The sequence below is a fragment of the Tenebrio molitor genome, chromosome 2 (genome assembly GCF_963966145.1).
Source record: "Tenebrio molitor chromosome 2, icTenMoli1.1, whole genome shotgun sequence".
Lineage (NCBI taxonomy): Eukaryota > Metazoa > Arthropoda > Insecta > Coleoptera > Tenebrionidae > Tenebrio > Tenebrio molitor.
Genome location: NC_091047.1, coordinates 8,175,079 through 8,196,629, shown reverse-complemented (window position 1 = coordinate 8,196,629; position 21,551 = coordinate 8,175,079). Strand labels below are relative to the sequence as shown.

The 21,551-nt window shown below is 34.5% G+C and overlaps 2 protein-coding genes across 3 annotated transcripts; one reads left to right on the top strand and one right to left on the bottom strand.

Annotated features, from left to right (window-relative positions):
- Positions 1–121: 121 nt before the first annotated feature.
- Positions 122–1,686, top strand: LOC138124242 (uncharacterized). The gene is made up of 3 exons (XM_069039218.1): positions 122–274; positions 948–1,296; positions 1,347–1,686. The coding sequence occupies exons 1-3, from the start codon at positions 176–178 to the stop codon at positions 1,484–1,486; spliced, it is 588 nt and encodes a 195-aa protein (XP_068895319.1). The 5' UTR covers positions 122–175; the 3' UTR covers positions 1,487–1,686.
- A 3,001-nt stretch (positions 1,687–4,687) lies between these two features.
- On the bottom strand, positions 4,688–15,115 carry spab (space blanket). Of its 2 annotated transcripts, none has more exons than XM_069038681.1 (5): positions 14,965–15,115; positions 9,943–10,084; positions 9,559–9,691; positions 5,647–5,888; positions 4,688–5,536 (listed from the first exon to the last, which is right to left on the bottom strand). In XM_069038681.1, the coding sequence occupies exons 2-5, from the start codon at positions 10,075–10,077 to the stop codon at positions 5,402–5,404; spliced, it is 645 nt and encodes a 214-aa protein (XP_068894782.1). In that variant the 5' UTR covers positions 10,078–10,084; positions 14,965–15,115; the 3' UTR covers positions 4,688–5,401. The 2 variants fall into 2 exon arrangements, with proteins under 2 accessions (XP_068894782.1, XP_068894783.1); XM_069038682.1 differs by having other exon boundaries at positions 5,647–5,885.
- Positions 15,116–21,551: the final 6,436 nt, after the last annotated feature.

Below are 21,551 nucleotides of genomic sequence, written 5' to 3'. Positions count from 1 at the left end.
TGGCAATGAAGCATGAAACCTTGGACACAATGTGACAGAAAGCAAAGGAACAAAGTTTAGATCTAATCAGGTTGATTAAGGCGAGGATCGTACCCTCCATTATTGCTCTACTTCTATATTTTATTCCACTTACGTGTGGGATCGGTATTAAAAATGCTGGACTGTTACATTTTCTATGCAACGGGTGGATAGGTGTGGTACTTATATAAATAGAGCACATTTACCTCCTTGTTCAGTTCATATCCAGCAAAATAGCAACATGTTTGTAAAACTGGTAAGTCACCACCCACCCCACTGACAATCTCAGTGACATCCTTTAAAAGTGCCAAAATGGATTATCTAGTGGTAGTGGTCAAGTGCATCGTGAGTGGGGGAGTACCCCAAACACGCTCGGGGACTCACCAGATTTCACCTAAATCTAAACACGTAGCAGTATCGCGCGTTCAAATGAAATCCTGGGCTGATTAGGCGTTGGAAAAATTAAACCGTTTAGAACAGTGTAAAGTTTGAATTTCCCGCCGTTTGACACGAATGTGTTTATGTTTAATCGGGACATAATTAAACATGTTTGTTTTCAGCAAAGGGTGGCCTTAGATAATAGGAATCTTTAAGTTATTCTATTTTAATGTAAAACATTGCAAAGAAAGAAAAAAACAAAGATTTTTTTGGCTCTAAATATTAGGTTAGCTGTCAACATGCTCCAATTAATCTACGCTTTAAAAAAGCACATCAATTGACAGCGGATTGTATAGTCACCAGTGCCTCTTGTCGCCTAGAATATATTATGTTCCTACCTGTTTTCTTAATTTCTTAAAAATATATTTGTTGTGAATTTAATTCCGGAAGTTGCGGGACATGTATGAAAATGTTACTTGTTGCGTCCAAAACCGGAATAGAATGTCGCTACAAAACCTGTAGGCTCGAACTGAAACCACGCTGTTTTGCAGACCGTGTTGGCTTGTTCGGTAGCAGTAGCCTGCGGAGTGTGGAACGGGCCCTTGGCTGGAGGATCGCCCGCCTCTCAGTTTCCCGCAGGAATAAGCCCGCAAGCCTGTCCCAACTTCCCTCACTGCTCCAACCCGGCTGTGGCCGCGAACCCGAACGCTCCCGCCCCTTACAATCCTGCCCCTCAATACAATGGGTACAATCCTGCCCCACAATACAACGCATACAATCCCGCACCTGTTCCACAGTACAACCCAGGTCTTCAGAGCGCTCTGGACAGAGGTGAGTACACTGGAGATGGTGACTACCGCGGTGAGGGACTCGCTGAATCCGGCGCTTATGGAAATAATGGTAAGGTGTGACGGGTTGGCGGAGTTTGGTTTGATTCGGACGTTTTGCAGGACAACACGGTGGATACAATCCTGCACCAGCGTACAATCCCGCTCCTGCTTACAATCCTGGGCTGCCTGCTGGAGTGCCAGCCCAGATTCCGGCGGGCGTGGACGCCAGGTCTTGCCCTAATTATCCATTCTGCCACTAGAGCAAGGTGGACAGTCAGCTGACAACATGTTGTCTTAGATTTAATTTACTCAATATCAATGCTGTGTTCGAAAGTTTCCTGTACGAAAAGGGTGTATTTTTTTTGACGCTAACTGTAATCCTTGAAGACTATTTTTTTGCATACACCTGCAATCAGACGCTGTAAATTATACAAGACATAAATAAATATATTTTCCTAAATATTCGCCTGTTTTTTCCCACAAAAAATCACAAGAACCGTTGAAAAATATTTGGAAATGTCAATGCATTAAAAAATGTGTAAAGAAAAAAATAAAAAATGGGAAGACAAAAAATGAAAATGGGAATTTTTCTAAACATGTACTTATGTGTATGTAAGAATTAGATTTTCCATAATATCGATTAACAAGTCTGGCTTAAGAACATTGTTTTTAAGCTGCTAAGACCTGACCTGACTTGACCTGACCTGATCCTTCAGATAACTTCAAATGAAAAATTGCTGCCAAATGCTGTGAAATTAGGCAGATGTAAAGGCCAATTGAAATCTGCATTTAGAAAAATTATTTGTTCTCCAAAAATCTACCTTAACAGCTGCTTGTGGTTTTAGTCATATGGGGAGCCGGCAAGTCGCCATATCTTGCTGCCACGTCTGTTTTTCACTGCATGATCAATGATCATGATGCACAACATTTTCCAGCATTTTTAAATTTCAAGTTTGATTTAAGTTTATGTAAGAAGAATAATTTATGAAAATTAATTTACATGCACGTAGGAGATTCTATAAGAAAATCGCAACACCAACTAATTACTAACTATTTATTTTAAATGTCAAACCTGAAATGTTCGATTTTTCATGATAACAGTCATTCAAATAATGTTCTGACCAATGATATGCAAGGAAATAGTTCCATTTATACGTTTTTTAAAATGCCCAAAAATTTCAGGTAAGTCAAGTAAGTCTTAACTATTTATAGTATTATTAGTTGTGTAATATAATGGAGGTGTAAACCAATATTCTAAAGCCTAAGGCGGGAAAATAAATTAGCCATAATTGTTTTACTGTGTAGGCGGAAATCAAGCGTCACGAAAGATAGATTTAAATGGAGAAAGTGTTACCTGGGTGAAAAACATCTGAAGGAGCTAAAAACGTTGAGAACGACTCGACGGAAGGATCAAAGAATCTCACGAAAATGTGAAAAAGTTTCAGAGAAACTCAGCAAAGCTCATTAATGCCGTGAACCATCAAGCAAAAATAATCTATTCCAAAGTGTATTTTTTAGTGTACGATGTGCAACCATTTTTATGAAATTTGTCTTTATTATACCATTCCTGGGGTAAAAATAAACTGATAATAAATTAGATACTGATAGGTGTTATTGTTACGTATGGATTGCTTAGTAAAATTTAGTAAGTGGATCACAGCAAGAAATAGATTGCTTGGTATAAGAAAGCACTTTACGAAATAAGACCGGCTAGAGAGAAGTCCAAGCCAGAATCAATTTGAATATTTATGGAATGCTCTCTGAAGACATCTCAAAGTTTCGGTACTTTCTCTAGCTGACTTATGGTATTAGAGTAGAATGTTCGTTGTTTTATTGAGAAAGTTAAAATCCAAGCAATAAAGAAGCTCCAAAGCGAGCCCGAAGGTAATTTGAAAAAAAAGTTGTAGGCGACAAGACAACAGTGTTTATTTCTTTATAACAATATTCAATAAATTAAACAAGAGTTAAATGGATCTCCATGAATGTAAAAAATGTCTCGAGTTCGGTAGAAACTCAAATATTTTTTTATTAAAATAACTAACCAAACAATATGATTTCAGTGATGAATATTTATTTACGTAAAACACAATGGTTGCGAATTTAGCAAGCAGAAGATTCTGAAAAAGCTTTTAAGATAAATTCTTGAAATTGTTTAAGATCTGTCTACCTTTATTGGACATTTTTCGTTTAATGGATTGTGTTGACAGAAAATATTTTTGTTTCTAGTTTAAATGTTATTAAATTTCGTTTTTGTTGTTATTTATGGAAGTAATAGTACTGTAATACACTCCTGAATATTTACGAAATTAAGCTCATCGAACGAAAATTTTTTATGAATTATAACAATGTTTTAGTTTATACAGGGTATAATATAAAAAACGGACATTATCATAGCCACGTTAAATTTCTCATGGAGATAAAATGGTTCTAAAAAGAATATAAACAAAAGTAGTAATTTATACTTTTTACTGTAAACCCATTGATGGGCAATGGTTTACTTAATTTTTTCAAATAGTGGTATACAGGGTTAGTCACGAGAGACGATGAAAATTTCTTTATATGCAACCGAAACTACAATTTCCACTGGTTTCTATTAGCTGCCTAAATTTATAAAAAGTAATCAATGATTGCTGGCCCTTATTTTCTGTCATGTCAGTTTTCACATTTATATTAACTTTTGCTCATAACCTCAATAAAGAGAAGGTGTCATGATTAATCTTATTTGCCAAGCTACTTGGATTGCAACTTTTTTCGAATTAAACAAAATATCAAGTTCTAGGGGTTTCTTGTATTTTGGGTTGCATATAACGAAATTTTCATCGGAAATCTCTCGTGAATAACCCTGTATGTTTATTTTAACTGATTCTGATAGACCCCTTTTTCTCTTTATAGTAACGTAAAAAGTGGACTTTACGATGAGAAACTTTACGAGAAAAAATTCTAAAAGTTTAAAATTATGTATTGGATAATTGACAAAAAAAAGAAGTTACCATTAACAAATTAAAAATTGGAATTCTTTCGAGCCTTTTTATCATAACTCAGTTTAAAATAGTGCCATTTAAAAACAGAAAATAAACCACTACCCATCAATGGGTCCTTGGTAAAAAGTTAATATTTGTTTATATTGAATCTGTTGTTTATACAGGGTTATTATAAATGTTTCTAACATCTAGTTGGCGTAGCGGCGCACCTAAAGCATAGCGCACAGCCACCTACGATGTTAGAAACATTTGTAATAACCCTGTAATATTTATATCTAGTATTTTAGAATAATTTTGTTGCTGTGTCTTTTTTTAAATTCGAATGAGGAACAACGTCGCCATGTTGGTGTACACTCTTTATATTACACCCTGTATATATTATTGTATTGTAATTTTTTAAAGTAAATTTTGTCCCAGACTAATAATAACGTCAGTTTTTATTTTAGTGGTGGGGAGTTGGGGTCGGGGCAATGAAAGATGTTTGCTGTAGACATTTATTTAATATTTCGTATATGTTTGTTTCACAGTAAAGTAATATAACATCAATATAATTATATGATATGTATATTATGATATGTATCAATCTCGTTCCATCGAGAAGTTTGCGCTCAAATATGTGAAGCAGTAGTCGAAAGCCTTCGTCGCGATTAATTCATCACTGCTGCCTTTTGTTTTCTGCCATTATTCATAAAGTTGAAAATTAAGTGATTAATCGCGAAAGGTTTCCCGGCGCAAATTATAATAAATCATCACAGTTAGACGGTTAAAAGTTTTGAAATATTATTCTGTAAAATATAACTCTCGTGCGTTCTACGAGAAGCACATTGAATAAAATCTTCCTTACAACTATTAAGTACCAACTACGATATGTATTTTTTATCTTCTCAATACTATATCTAGGCCAGATTTAAAATTTGATTGGAAACACCTTAAACACTATAAATACCTCAGCCAATACGTAAAATTGAAATCAATACGCTTACGGATGTTATGTTTTGCGATAATCGAGAACTTACGTTGTACGCTTTTGTTGGAGGGCTCGAAATAATAACGTTCTTGAAAGTTTTGAAATCAATGTGACCTTTACAGTATTGTTAGTGTACAACAAATAAACGCAAAATCGATGAAACCGTACGACGTAATTTCCGACGTGACGTAGAAATGTACAGGGTGTTTACGGGAAAAGGGTGCGATTTAGTGCATTGGTCTCTTGAAACTGGCCAGACCCGTGAGCCTCTTCTCCCCAGCCGTGTGCTGTATGGTGTTCTTGATCTGGTCGGACGCCACCGGGCCTATGCACACCAGAGGATCCTTGAAGTAGGAGCAGACCTGGAAAAATAGCCGCGTCTATATCGACCCGATTCCAGCTCGAATTTGGGTCGCGACCCCAATTCCGGATCCTGGAGGACCGCGGGTCAGTGGCAAGGACACGTGCTCACCTTCCTCGGCGCCTGTCGGTGGCGTCTCTGCAGCTGGCAGCACAGTCCTCTGGAGATGTCGCACTCGCTCGACATGTTGCAAGGTTCGGAGTATTGCTTGTCCTGGTGAACCGGAGGTCTGCACACTCGAGTGGATACGCCGGGCTCCGCTTCCGCACACACCAATCCGGATTCGCAGTCGCTGTCTCTTCTGCATAACTCACCCACTCTGCGCCCATAGGCGAATAAACACGATCCGACTACTGCAACAAGTTGGGGGGATTATTTCGGGCAGCTTGGTGGGTTGCACTTGCAAGCGAGAATTACTGCAGCTTTGATGCATCATTTTAAGAAATTAACAAAAATGCACGACAGGAAGGACTTGTATTGAAAAAAAATGTTAAGACAGTAAAGTTTTCATCCAGTTTGTCTGGTTTGATAGAGTTTTGGCAAAAACGAAATATTTTTAGAAAATAAAAATTTCATTAAAAAAGCGGACAAAAATAAAATGAAATTTAATTATAATTGCTAAATATTGGTCAAAATGGAGTACTTGACAGTAAAACTTAACTTGAAAAAGTTCTTTAGATTTTATTGAATTAACTTGACTGGATTGTTTCTATCCAAGAAAATCATCTCTAGAGGTTGTAAAATACAGACTCGAACCAGTGATATTTTAAGAAATAAGATTCCTTCGTGCATTGAAGGAATAAGTTTGCCTAAGAAGAAATTCAGGTCTGAATCAATTTGAATATTCATGGACTACTCTCTTTGGATTTACAAGTTTCTCTATTCTGTCTAGATAACTTTGGCACTATCTGAGAAATTTAATAAAACCGATGAAGAATACATGAAATTAGTTTAAAAGTAAAATTAAAACTCTATTCAGCTTAACCATTTTTTTTTTTAGTTTAGTTAGAACTTAAGACCGTTCATAGTTATTTACATAAAAGTCAGGAAAATCTCACGTTACTGAAGAGGAGCTAAATTGTGCCGAGTATTTTAAAGCTCCGAGTCAAGTAAGACATTTTACTGACGTATTTTGTATTAAATTTTTCCGAAAATCGTAAAAAAGACGAAATTTACAAGTTTTAGAAATTTTTTTTACAAATTCCACAAAAATCTAGTTTGTCAATTTTGTTGGCAACTATAGTTACAAAGTAAAAAACATCGAAAACATTTATTTTGCGTCTTGTAAAGTCTTTACAGTACTAGTCCGGAAAACTCAATTTTCCTGCGCGTAAATAAGCAGGAAAATGTTGTTTCCAAGACTTTTTCCGGAAAAATGTATTAAAAGAATTGAGATCATTTTTTCAGTTATTACATGTTAAGATCATTTTGAAGTTTTTCCACGAACTCTAATTATTTTTAAAAACTATAATTTTAAGATTTCTTTTAATAAATAAATAAAAGATAAGGGGCCGTATCACGACACCGTTATTAAAGTTGCCGATAATTAAAATCGTGATTAAATTAAACAAAAACGATATAGATTTATGCAATTATAACCTGCCAGAAAGAGATGAATTCGTCGCCAAGGTAATTAGAGTCATGATTAAATTTAATAAGGGTGTTGTGACACGGCCCATAGTTGTTTTCCACGACATCCGTGCTGTCAATTGTTGGCATCACTTGCTGTTTCAGTGTAGTAATTTTGAATTTCCTAATTTGGCAATTTACCGCGGCAAATTGATAAATTCAAATTATATGGATTTTGAAAGGCCTGCAAGGGTTTTACTCTTCAGTTATTGAAAAAAATCCAATAATGAAAAACGTTATATTTTACACGAGTATTTAGATAAAACATTTTATTTTGCAAAAAATATTTTTCAATTTGTATTTCAACATATGAAGGGTATTTTTTTTAAATTTGACGTTGAAGAGTCGATTGTGAATGAACCACCTGTATTAAAAAAGACTGATTTTTCAAACTGGACGCAAAAAGTGAGGTTAGATTTAAATAGCTGATCAGAGTTGTAATCTCCGGTGGTGCGTTCACAATCGACTCTTCAACGCCAACTTTGACGCCAAATTTAAAAAAACACCGGTTATTCCATTATGACGATACAAAATGCTTTAAAAATAAAGCCAAAAAGGATTTGCTAATCAACATACATATTTGACTAAGATAAAAATTGCTCAAACAGGAAGTCATATCTTGTATTTTGGGATTTCAAAAATTATCAAATATTTTTCTTTAATAAAGATTTATTAAAAGTTTCTTTGTGTTAACGTCAAAATTATCATAAACATGAAGAGAGTTTTAAATCGAGATTTGAAAAAAAGGAAACAATATTTTGATAAATCGTCGACTTGCTGCAAAAATTCAGTAATTTATTTTTAATTTAAATTCCCAGTTGATGCAACTGTGACATTTTTTACTCGAAATATTTCGCAGCTTGCAAGGCTCATCATCTCACTTGTTAATTAATCTTATGCGGTTTAAATGTGCTTGAGAGTTTTTACGACTCAGCGAGCCGACGAAATGTTTCAACAACGTTATTCTAGAGAAGGTACTTTAAGACGATTTCAAATATTTACTAAAGTTTCCGAACAAACTTTCCAAACAAACCTGAAGTTTTCATCAAATTGTTAAATAAATACAACAATAGAATTTTTATAAATGTAAAACTGCTGATCAGAAAAGAGTTTTCAAACTCATAATTTATTCATTAATTAGATGAGCAAATTGTTTCAAGGAAGTGAAGAGTCTATTTAACTTTAATCGATTATGTACTTTATTAATGAAATGTTTTGCAAACATTTCAAAATCATAAACTTGATGAATAATGGTATATTATACAACGAGCGTATAATGATGGCCATTGCCGATGAGAATGAAGTTTGCAGGCGAATACTGTATCGTACCATTACACGCGAGTAACATACGTTACTTTTTCTGTGATGTACAGATATCATCATTTTCACTATCAGAATTAATTTATTTTCAAAATAGAATGATGTAGTTAGATTAGTTACAATCCATGGAGTAATGAGTCGTTACTCACCGCCGTGGGTAATGAATATTATTATTTAACAATAAACACAATAAACAAAATAGGTATAATCATAATATTATTTTTCTTCAAACGTCCGTAAATTATGACATTATCCTGCTGCATTGATAATGCTAAAGTGTCACTTCATTGTCATGACATCTAACGAGCTGACGAGCGGCAGATAAAGTTATTATCTCCGCTGAGGGCGTCCGTGAAGTTATTATCTCCGCTGATGAGCGGCAGTAAAGAAAACTAGCTAAATCATTTGAAATTCCTACCTGGTTTCTTAACATGTCTTAAATAATTAAATAATTTGTTATGAAGGTTTGAAGAAAAAATAGTACATATATGTTATTAACAGGTGTGGAGAAAATAATCATAAAATACGAAAAACATTTAAAAAATATAAACTGAAAAATTTCTTAATTCGTGATATAATTTGCTCTTGTTCAGGTAATGTTTAAATCTTGGTTTAAATTTTTATATAGAAATTGAGTATTTTTATTTTTACCAAAATATAAATATATACAGTTTCCTTGAAATTGTTTGTCTCACTGAAAGACTTTTTACAATTTGTTCTGAAAGCATTATTTAAATTGTTCACGTCCACAAAGACATTAGCATTTTGTCAAATTAAAAAAATATTTTTAAGCTGAAAAAGCGAACCCTTTTGCATCAATTAGTTAACAAGACACGAAAGATTTCTCGGGGGCACCGAATAATTAACTCCCCAGTTGGAAATTGTTTCCTCTTTAATTCAGCAAGTGCGAAAAAGTCTAAGTTGTGAAACTTCCAAAATGAGCCATCATTTCCGCACACGCTCCCATTCACAAACCACCACACATTCCCGCCTTTTCGAGATTTCTCGCGCTTTCTTCGCCGCAGTTGCATTATTAGAGGGTGAAACGGAAACGACATAATTCAATGACATTACCTCCATCTACGTCGACACAGACCGAGCCTGGGCAGCAGTGCTCGTTTGCAGTGCAGCGCTTTCCGTAGCAGGGCTCTTCGTCACCCTCGCTCGCGTACTCCTCCAGTATCCCTTCGTCTCCTTCGCCGGTCCTCTGAAACACATTTTACATAATTTCCACGCTTCCAGACCGCGGAAGAAAGCTGCTTCGCAGTTAAAAGAATGACATTACCGGCGACAAAGGAAACGAACTCCGCGGTTTGAATATTTACGTTTGAGGGAAAGACGCAATATCCTGGCTTCTTGAGGCACAGGATCGATAATCCTGTGAAAACAACGGCGCTTCTCGCCGTGTTTTCCTCGGACTGATCGATTATTTACAGAATTATTTGTGTTGTCTCTGACCTGGATGAAGCCGCCGTGTCCTCCGTAGCCCATGTTTGCGAGCATCTCGGGGGAGAACCTATTGAAGAGGCCGCCCCAGCCATGTGCTTTATGACCCAAAAGGCAAGCCATAAACAATATGATGAGGGCACGCATTTTTTGTCTGAAAACAAGAAAACAACCCCTCAGTCGATTATCAACTCGCATGCTGGCGAGGGAAACAACCCTTCAATGCCCCCAGTGAGTATTGTGCAATTAGGGAAAAATGCAATTACTTTAAAAATAAACTGTTTGTTGTCTCACTGACAGGTGAAACATGACATGAATGAACACCTTTGAGTGTAAATCAATAATCGAGCTTTCCCTTGTCATTATTTTTGTGCCGAAGACAAGCGGATCCATTCTTCTTTCATGTTTTGCTTCTCCATCAATTTTGTGTCAATTCAAGGCTTATTTCATTTTGATTTATCACCCCAAGCCCTTGCTGCTTATACAACTGCGCCCTCTCATTGTTGCTGTGCCTTTCAATAATTTACTAGATTACACAGTGCCCGTAACATTATCCATTGTTCGACATTGTAATCTCCTTTGTAATCTGACAATAGCATTCCTCCCGATCCCCTTTTAATCGAATTTGTACAAATAAATTGTTCAGAGTGTTTCGCATTTATCTCATGCTACAGCCTTCTGTTTTATCTCCATTTTGCACAATTACCTAACAAGTGAGTGGCGTGAGCTGGCTCAAGTTGATTTTCTCATCAGATCTTGGGCGATAAAATTTTTCGAGGGGTGTGAAGCACCCTATTAAATTTTTACGTGTCTAAAATACAAATCTGCGGAACCAGATACGTAATTCTAATCTTTGTCAGAAAGGTCAGAGTAGAAAGAGAAATGCAAGAAATTGTTCGGCGTCAGTAGATGTTAAATATTTTGGCAGGCTTGTTCGAATCGAGACAAAGAACCACGAGATAATTCGAAGAGGTTTCAGGATAAAATAAACGTCTCAAGGATAGCAAAAAATTAAAGGTTTCGGATGCCTAAACTCAATTTCATTTGTAATTATAGGTTTGTTATGTTGGCATGACATTTGGTGTGTGTAATTGAAGTGTTTATAGTTACAATTAGAGTTTTTAGGAATATTTATTACTATCATTACAACAATTTAGTGTAATTATTTTCCATTGCTACAAAAATAAATGCTAGAGCTATTCCGTTTTTATTTTTGTTTCATTGTTTGTTTAGCCTTTCACATTTGAGACAATCGATGCTCTTTACTGCTTTGTCGAATTAATTGAGACTTTTGTAGATCAATATTGATAAATGGTAACAATGGAACATATTCATTACTATTATCACAAATTATGACGGGAGGGTATAAATCAAATAAATGCAGGTTAATTTAACGAATTTATTATTCAAAGAGTAGTGCGGAGTATTTCTGGTAAAATTAGTGCAATTCCATTTCAGCTTCTAGAGTATTTTGAGTCGCGTTTATGAAGATTTTAAATGTACGGAAGGATAACAAGAACTAGTTTTTCAATTCATAAGTAAAGTTTGAATTTGTTTAATTTTGAATAAATTATCTAGGTATGAAAAGGTCACTGATACAATTTATTTTTGTTCGACAAATGTCAAAACATTGAAAACAGACATATTTTGCTGTCTGTCGTTTTTGTTGTGGTTTAAGTTCTCAAGATCTCAAAATCTGAAGAATGATCTTTGCTTTAGAACTATCCAATCATACATTGTGAAATAATGATTTACGGCTTTTATTAATAATTAAGAATGACAACAAGAGGTGATTTGTGTATTTTTATTTCTACGCATGTTTTAGTATTGCTAAAATAAATACTTTGATTTAAAAAAACTATCAATGCGAAATGCTGATTTGTCAGACTTTTGCTGATATCTAGAAAATGTTAATAATTAATTTTGTCGTAAAACTTGTAATCATAAAATGTGAAATATGCTGTTCTGTCTAAAAAAATGTATACTGTAGGTAGCAAGGACCCATTTATTTTATTTCTTTATTATTCAAATGATAATATGAGCAAACTTACACTGTAAAGGAGGAATTTACGAGTTCGAAGATTTATAGTGTCACTTTTGAATTAAACAAGAAATGGAAATCTTTTCAAATGAGAACTGACTTTCTTTTTGTTGTAATAATAATTCATTTTAATTTAATTCTACTACGTTAAAATGTATACATACAGGGTGATTTACGAGGAATAATGAGCCTGACGGAATAGAAAATGCAACCCACAATACATTGCAACAAAAAGCCGGACATCGAAGCGGTAAATGTCCGGGTTTTTCTTCTGATGAATTGCGGGTTGCATTTTCTATTCCGTCGGGCTCATTATTCCTCGTAAATCACCCTGTATATGTTAACCTCGACCACATACAACGTAATCCGTTATTAAACATGTACTAAACAATGAAATTAAGGGGGTCTTCTACCCTTTGAACCCCGTTTTTCATGCGTTCGTGTTTTAGTTTTTATCGTATAAAGTTATCAAAATATGTAAGTACGATCTTTTCATTTTATTATCAAAGTAATGGTAAATGTAAACAATATTTTTTACATAAAAATAAAAGAAAATGGCGGCTCCCACAAGCTGCCCAAAATGGCCATGCGGGGCAAGATTGCGACACGTTTTCCGGGAACTCTGTTCGTCTGACAGAAAAAGTAAATTAATTTCGAACAGAATCCTCTTCGTTATCGTTGTACGGAGGCTTTTTTTGGTAAGCGCGAAATTTTCAAAATGAAGACGATTTAAAAGAAAAATTGCAATTATTGCCATTTTTTTTAAATAAAGGATTCAAATCGCAAAAATTATTTTCTCCACGACTTTTAAAGAATGAATGCATTCTTGTTGGATATTCATTGAAGAATGATATCAATTCCACGCCCCGTGTTAGAATATGCTGAAATCCACGGCTGTCGGCCAATCACATCCTTCGTAATATCATTTTACAACGGCAGATCGCCAATTGGATGCGTTTGTAAACTATAAGTCGCAGATCGCGTAGCAACCGCTAAACGAGGCACAATTTTAATTGTCAAATATTAAAAATGAAATTAAATTCAATTTTCAAAGATTGATTTTTCTTGGTATAGTGGTGGAGAAAGTATAGTCTTCAATTCGCGTATAATGGCTATTATTCACTCGGATGATTCCACCACTCGCCTACGGATCGTGTTGGAATTTTCATCCTCTTGAATAATAGCAGGCAACTTCGGACCCTTCAAAAGTACCGAAAATGAATTAATCGCAGAAAATCCTTCTAGATTAGAAATATGCAAAAAAAAATTAAACCGACAAAGGTAGAACTCCCTTAACGGAGTAAAAACATTTCAACAGTTTTCGAGACTCTTTGCAAAAAAAAAACAGTGCTCGAGTAACTAGAACAGAAAATTAGTATCTGGAGAAGAAGTTCGAGTGCAATTCGGCGAGATAATTTTGTGACTAGATTAAAAATCACAAAATAATAATTTTATTTTACAATATTTGTTACAGTTATTTATCATACCGTGTGAGCAACAAAAGTACTGATTGAGTTGGCAATAAATTCTGGTGATTTTTGGTGACTTTTATGTCATGTTCCAACGAGAAAACCATTTTATTAATAAAAGATTACAAAAACCAAGAAGTTTAAATTTGAAATGTATACCAGGTGTCAATATTGTCAATAAAACAAACCGAAATAGGTACAATTCACAGTCTTGAAAATTTTATGTAAAATTTTTTTTTTGCCAACTGTAACAGTTATTGTTGCTCACCCTGTATTTATTACAGTTAGTTTTTTATCATAATAAAAGCATTGATTTGCTAATAACGCAATTTAATAGTGGACTAAACCATTAAAATGTTTCAATTGTAAATTGATGTTTTCTGTTATTATTTCCATTATTTGCTGATATTAAAGTCTCTTTTCAAAAGCATTGTACCAGTTAGATCTTTTTCAACTATCATAATTTATTAAAAATTATAAAAAACTCTTCTAATTTTTTTTTTTTGTGAAAATACTTGAATAATGACAAACTAATACAGCATTAAGCTCACTTATTTTTTATTGATCAGTAAAGAATTTTTTTAAACCACTATAAACACACAAATGTCAAGTTTAATTTTTTTTATTTCCGCTTTTTTATGATGTAGACCCGGAGTTTCGTAATTTAATAGACATTACTTTGAACCGTACTCAAAGATAAAGTGTCAGCCCAGAGCTACAACATCTCAAATTAGTTTACAGCAAATTAAACTTGCCATCGCCAGCACATAATTTTCACCAATTTGTATGAAAACTCTGGTGGACTAGCCATACAGCTCCAAACTTACCACTAACTCAAATTATGACTTCCCCAACTCATCGCAAGCTTGTGCCTCACAGATACATTTCGTTAGTTTTCTTGTGGCAGTCGATTAAAACTTAGTTTTGTGCTTTTGTAATATAAATTAGTTTCCTGGGATTCTCTTTCCATAAATAATCAGGAACCAACATTTAGCCCTCAAATTAGCAATTAGTTTCTTTACGCCTGGGGACTACACACTGGAAGATGTTAACTCCCTCTTCGCGCATAAACGTGCATGCAAGTTGGGTTGTAATGAAGCGGCAAGAAGTATGGGGTTGCTCACCTCCCTTGATGAACCCGGAACGCCACATATTTTTGCTAAGTTATGACCCCCAGATTAATTTAATGAAGAGAAGACTTAATTAAATCTGAGTGGAAAGTGACTAATCCTCCCCCAGCGGACCCTACCACTTACCCCATCCATTCAACCCTTCGTGAATTTTACAACAGGTTCATTATTAAAATTTACGATTTTTAGAGTAAAACGCACTTTTTTCAGAGCGCGTCGGACATCTCCATTAGGCGCCAACACAGTTGAAAAATGTTGGAGAGTTAACAAAGAGGACGCTCGGAAGAGAGACATAAATAACGAACGCGTTATACTATGTTACTATAACTACCCCTTCAGTTTCATTCATGGCGTTGTTCTTAGCTAATACAGGAAACTTGACTAGCCTACTTACCCTTAGAGTTTACCGAGTGAAGGTCTAGCTAAAGAATAAGATTTTCACCCTCGAACTAAACTTTACGTTTCCGCTCGCAACCCTGGTACTATTTAAGGGTGACTGTTTCGGCACGCTACTGCAGTCTGGATCCATACAGAACTTTCAGTTATATGCCCTGACCTCGGGCGGCGTCGTGCAGGATCGGGTAGGATCACGGCGTGGGTGGCCATGTTGAATAAGGAAGCTTTTAAGCTCGCTATTTGGAATAATGATTTTTGCCAACTATTCTATTAATAATAATTATACGGTGGTGGATTTTTAGAGTTAATTTTCAAAGTGCACCTGGAACCCTCCCCTAGGCAGGCTTACAACTTGGACACAATTTGTCACGGAAATCCTTATTAATCCTCTTTTCTTTGTTGTTTGTCTTCGTGCCGAAAGGACCGCAATTTACAAATTGTGTGTTTTGGGATTAAATTAATGTGTTTAATTAATTTTTATGTTGGCAAATGGCATCATTAGTACCGGGACAATTAGTAAACGTTAAATTACTCGGAAGATACATTTTTCTGCGAGAGGGTTTGGCCCAAAGAGCCGCAATTCCTTCTGGTTTAATTCTGTCGACGATGTAGATAAATCACCTTTGAGATTCAATTCCACCCAAAGTATTACGAGGATATAGCGTCGCGGTGGTTATAAAATAAAAATAAAACTTTGCGGATTTATTTGTTGATAAACATAATTTTTGTCCCAGTATTTATCTTTTCACACGTAGATTCATAAAAAATAACGGCTTTTAATAATTCACACAATTTTATGGCCGTCGTGAGCTTCTAGATTTCTCTATGAATTTAATGAAAAATAAGGATACAAAGTCCTGGCATTTTTTAAAAGGTCAGGTCAGGATAAATCCGTCATTTTTATGTTCACCGTGTGAATGTTACATTTTTCATGGTTGAAAGAGCTCGACCAAGATTATTCGTAAAACGCTTTATTGATTTTCCTTGATGTTTATTTTATTCCGGTCAGGTCCTTAAGTTGAAGTTTGTTTTTGAAAAAGAGCAACATTTGGACGGGTTCGGGAGAATGGGAGACTTGCAATTTGGGGTTGAAACTCGAAATTTCACAGTGCTTTCAAAGCACTTTGACTGAACTTTGGCTCTGAAATATCGCTTTGCGAAAGTAATAAAATTGTATAGACGAGCTCTGGCACAAAAACAATAAAGTGAGCAAGTTAAGTGTGGCCATAACAACAGCAATGGAAAATATTAAAAGATTTCCCGTGGGGGTTTACTAAGATTGTAGGTTAAAAGTGCAGGAAGATAAATGTAAGAAAGAATTCTCGAGTGGGCTTTATACTGATGAAAGTAAGTCTCAACTTAAAATGTCATGATTCGTTCAACTGCTACAAGTTTAAAGCGGAGCAAATATCGAACAAAAAGCAACTAATAAATTTTGGATTTTGGATTTCATTTAGAAATCATTATCTCAATTAAAAATTGATCACGAGCGACAGTAGAGACAAGTATATCATCGTTACTTTTTTGTGCTGCCATTGTTGTAATTGACATTTTACGTTGACGATTACCGTGCGGCAATGGAAATGAGAAAACTCTAGTGCTGAAAAAGACATACGGGAAACCTAAGCCAAGAAAAATAAACTAATTGTGACAAATCAATTATTACTGAAAGACAATTATGTTTAAAATGTTAAAAAAAAACAAATGGTGCTTTGTAAATATTGAAACGATGCTAAACTGTGTTTTAGGTTAGGGGAGTTTATTTATAGAAATTTCGGTTGGTAAGGCTGCAAGCTCTGCAAAGTTGAATGATCTATTGACATTGATGAATTTTTGATATTCTGCTTCATATCGGCTTGCGGATTTTACAGGTAGTAAATTTGCAGTGGCTTTGTCTGCAAAATTTTTGATATCAGAGGGAATTTCCATTTTTTAAATACGAGTTTGAAATTGAAATTCGACCACTGACAGATTGACATTTGACATATTTAGCGATAAATTGAATACCAACTTAATTTTGTTTAAGTAATATTTATTATTTTAATGATTAAAACATTTTTTTTTTGTTACAAAAGGCACCACAAAAAATATTGTATGATACTCTTGTGAAAACTCCATTGCTTTACTCACTCACATCAGCACTCGACGGCGTCTCGTGCCATATTACCGTTCGTAAAAATGGATCATTTTCAACACTTGTAACATAAACAAAAATAACTATGACATTGCTGTTAATCTACTGTAACTTGAAACACTGTTCATTACAGAGTTATAAATTACAAATAAAAAAAATTATATTTTACATCATACCATTAAGGCAGTATCTTGAAATTTGAAGAAAATATTTAGAAAATGAAGACCATTATGTGTGAATTTTTTGACAATTTTTTGGAAACGGTTTCTAAAATATACTGATGGTCGTCCACTTCCACTTTTTCATCCTTCACTTCCTGTTCGCGAAATATTTGACAGCTTATGAAGATACGCCCTACGTTGACGGAAACAAAAGCAAGCACCAGGCCACTTGACCACATATTTTTTTGAACACATGTTACACTTAAAATACACATCTTCGTTCCAAATAATGTTTGTAACCAAAAAATTGCCAAGACAAAAACGTTGAGAATTGATGTACGATGTAACGAGCGTTCAAAAAATGTATTACATATTAAACAAACCGTGGTGTTCTCTCTCTTTTACAAACATAGGTCGTCATTTTAGTTGGTATGCTTCGACATTTCCTTCAGATACATAACCTCACTTTGTTCATCATTTTACCGTATAGAAATAATTAGGAAGAACAATCACGTTGGACAAGATAACCAGCAAAAATCTAGAAAGAAATGTTTTTTTGCAAAAGTTACAGGGCTTTTATAAATGATTTATGCATTAGGTGTGCTATGACTCCATTTATTAAAATGGGGACACAGGACTCTTGTGACACGAATTATTTATGAAAGCCCGGTATAACTCACATTATTGCTTGATCGCTGAACAAATTTCTTTACTTTGACGAATATAATGATAATTTTATGATAAACTACAACTTAGAGATTTTATACATTAGTCGGCTGAATATGGAGTGATCCTTATTTAATGTAATATTGTATACAAATACATACTGTAAAAATTTTTTTTAATACTTGAATTTATTTATCTGTAAACAAATTTTCGTTTTGAATCACCATTAAAAAAGTAGTTGTTTATTTTATTTTACACTTTAGTCACCAAATTTTGCCTGATTTGCAAGAAAAATAAAGAAAATCAAACTTTTGTTAAAATACTCGGTAGTGCACTATTTCCACCGTAACAAGCTTAGGTAAGTTAGTAAAGTAGTTTCCTTTACGTGCTGGATTCCAACTTCTACAAAAAGTAGTGCTTTACACCACTAGTTGTATAATTGGCAATTTTTTTCTTTTCATCAATTCGAAAATGCGGATAATTTCCATTTTGATTTATTTCATCTGTTACGACCCAAAGCGTTTATTTGAATATGGTAATTTGTTTTATTTCATAACAAAAATTAATTATAAAATAGAATAAATTTTAGAATTTATTTTTTTTATTATCGTTTATTATCATTTTATGTGGAACAGCATAAACAAATGAGATGTTTTTGACTAATAATGTATACACACATAAATACGCTGGGAAGAGGGAACAACAAACGGAAGGAATTTCATCCGGTTTTACATGACATACCATATTAGCTCCAGAGATACATACATGTCACCACTAAAACAGCATGAACAATGTATGTACATCGCACAGAGAATAATCTAGTTAACAAAGCTAATTATATTCACACTTGGGTCTTTTGTCACTACGCAACATTTTAGTTTAAATAAATTAAATTTAGACTGGAGGTTGCAACAATTTTGCTAACATTTATACAAGAAACTAGGAAAGTCACAAAATCAACACCAAAGGAATTTATAAAACGTGGAACCTGAGGATTATTAAAAACAAATGCGAGCAGTGATAATAAAACTTGTCGTCGTGCGCTTTCAATTAATCTATATGTATAAAACTGAATGTCTGTTTGTTTGTATATTTTGTATGCAAATCTACAGTTTTACTCCGATCTTGATGAAATTTTGTACACTTGATCTTCAAAACAAGAAGAAAATTACTGTCTACTTTAATTTTACAAAAACCAACCCCTACTATCATTTTCAACCCTGTTAAGAAAAAAAGACAGTTTTTTCGAGTTGGAAATACCCTCACCTCCGCCGCTTCACCCCTATTTCATCCTCTGAGTATATCGTCACCTTCGCCGCTTGACACCCACAAAAAGCAACCCCTATTATCATTTTTAAGCCTGTTAAGCACAAAAAAGTTTTTTCGAGTTGGAAATCGCGTTTGCATGATATGTTCAGGTGTCATAGTTACATTTGGTTGTTTATAAAAGTAGCAATTTCGCAAAATGTGTTTGAATGATTGTGTTTTACCGGAAGATGTCTTAAATGAAACAGAACAAGCTTCAAATAGCTTAATACCGGAAAAATCAAAAGGCAGGTATCTGAAATCAAACGAGACAATCAAACAATAGGAGGATCTAAATAAGGTTACAACTGATAATAAAAGTGTTATGTTGGCGTATTTTCATGAATTGGTATGTGATCATAGTGTTAGTTTCTTATCGTATTGATCTTTTTGTTTATACAGGGTGTCCCAGAACTCGCGGATCAAACTTACAGTGCGTTTTCCTTGGTGATAACTGAAAGCAATAGCGTTTAAAAAAAAGGACAGGGTATAATCGATTCTTTGTAATGAATAATTAAAGTTGACCAATCAGAAGGACGCTGTTAATTTGAATTTCACGTAAATTTAACCAACAGTTTGATTTGCCTAGCAACATAATTCTAGTAAGAGTGGTATGGAATTTCAAGAAAATGTTTGGGTAACTGTAAAGATTTTGACAACGTCAAGTTATAATTTGATTCGAAATTGTCAAACTTCATATTGAAATCATGAATACAGCTGCAGAGTATGCCGAAATGCTCATACTTTTTGGAGAGTGCGGGCGCAATGCACGTGAGGATGCAAGGGAATATGTAATACGTTTCCCACGACGTTTGCCACATCCAAATTATAACGTATTTCTACGGTTGGTGGATCGTGCTCGAGGCACTGGGTCCTTGGTGCCTACCTGACAAGAAATTGGTGGTCCCCCGCAAGAAGTTAGAACGCCAGAGACTGAAGATGCTGTTTTTCAGTCCTTTGATGACGACGGTAGATGTAGTATATTTGAAGAACTATATTTACCGCGAACTTATCAATATTTTAGAAGAACTAAATGACCAAATTCACGAATATGCTTAGACTGGCAAGGGAAAGTTTAATAAAACGAGCTCGCCTATTCCTTCAGATGAAAGGTGGTCATTTTGAACACTTGTTATAAATTATTCTTTTTATTTTGCATGTTTTTTATTTCATTTGTTGCATTCTACATCGTTTAAGTTATAAAATTTGATCTTAAATTTTTACTAATAATGATGCTAAAATAAATAGGTTAGTTCAATTCAGTTTTGTCTTCTTTCTTTCAGAACTGCCACTATGCTTGATCTGTTGTTCAAAACCTACGTGTAACTCCAGCTTTTTTGCAATGTCAAGAATGTTCCTAAAAGTCTTTTCTTTCATTTCGACGATGACGAGTCCCGCTCGTGTAGTTCCGCTAGTGCGCTAATACGTTGCAAATGTAGAGTGTATGCACAGGAATCAGGATAAATTTCTTGTGACTCCAATTCACTTCACAGGCCCTGCATATTTCACTTTTTACTAAGATTTTTAAGGTAGTAATATTACTCACTTGACGCTACGTCGCCATTTTACCTTCCATCAACAAAGGTTCAATTCATCATATCCCTCCCGTCAATTTCCCATGCCCCTCAAGGTTACAATTGCTCTGGAAATTTTCACTCATAACAAACCATATTTCACTCCTTGCCGGAAGAAGAAACTTCTTGCGTTCCCTGATTTAGATTCTATACATTTGTTATCCTGCCTTTGGCGAAATTATCCCATTTTGGTTATTTCAAAAGTAGCTGTCACTTTTGACGTTTGCTCCGACAAGTCGACCAGATAAATATTGAAAATAATTTTATGATTCGTCGAATTATACGTTGCTTGGCAATTGAGGGAAGGAACTCAATTTTCTCATAAAGGGAAAATTAGATCGAGGTCTATTGGTCAATTTGATTAATTCATAACTAAAAAGCTGTTGCACCCTGAATATTTTTCTAAACGTTTTTTACCTTCATTACCATCAAGGAATATACAGTTTAAATTTGACCCGCGATTTCTGGGACACCCTGTATAGTTGAAGAAAAAAGTAGTCTACAGTAAAGTTTTAATTATTCTTCGTAAAAAGACAAACTTCATATTGAAATTATTGCGTTTATCACAATACATGAAAGTAGAAACATAATTTTAAAACATTCTGAAATTTGCGGGCGAAGCCGCGGGTAAAAGCTAGTTAATAAATGAATTAAATAAATTGATATTAATTTAATTTTTATCGCATTGGAAATACAAATAGATGCAAAACATCCCCAGGGTGTCTCGGTTGCAATTTTTTATGTG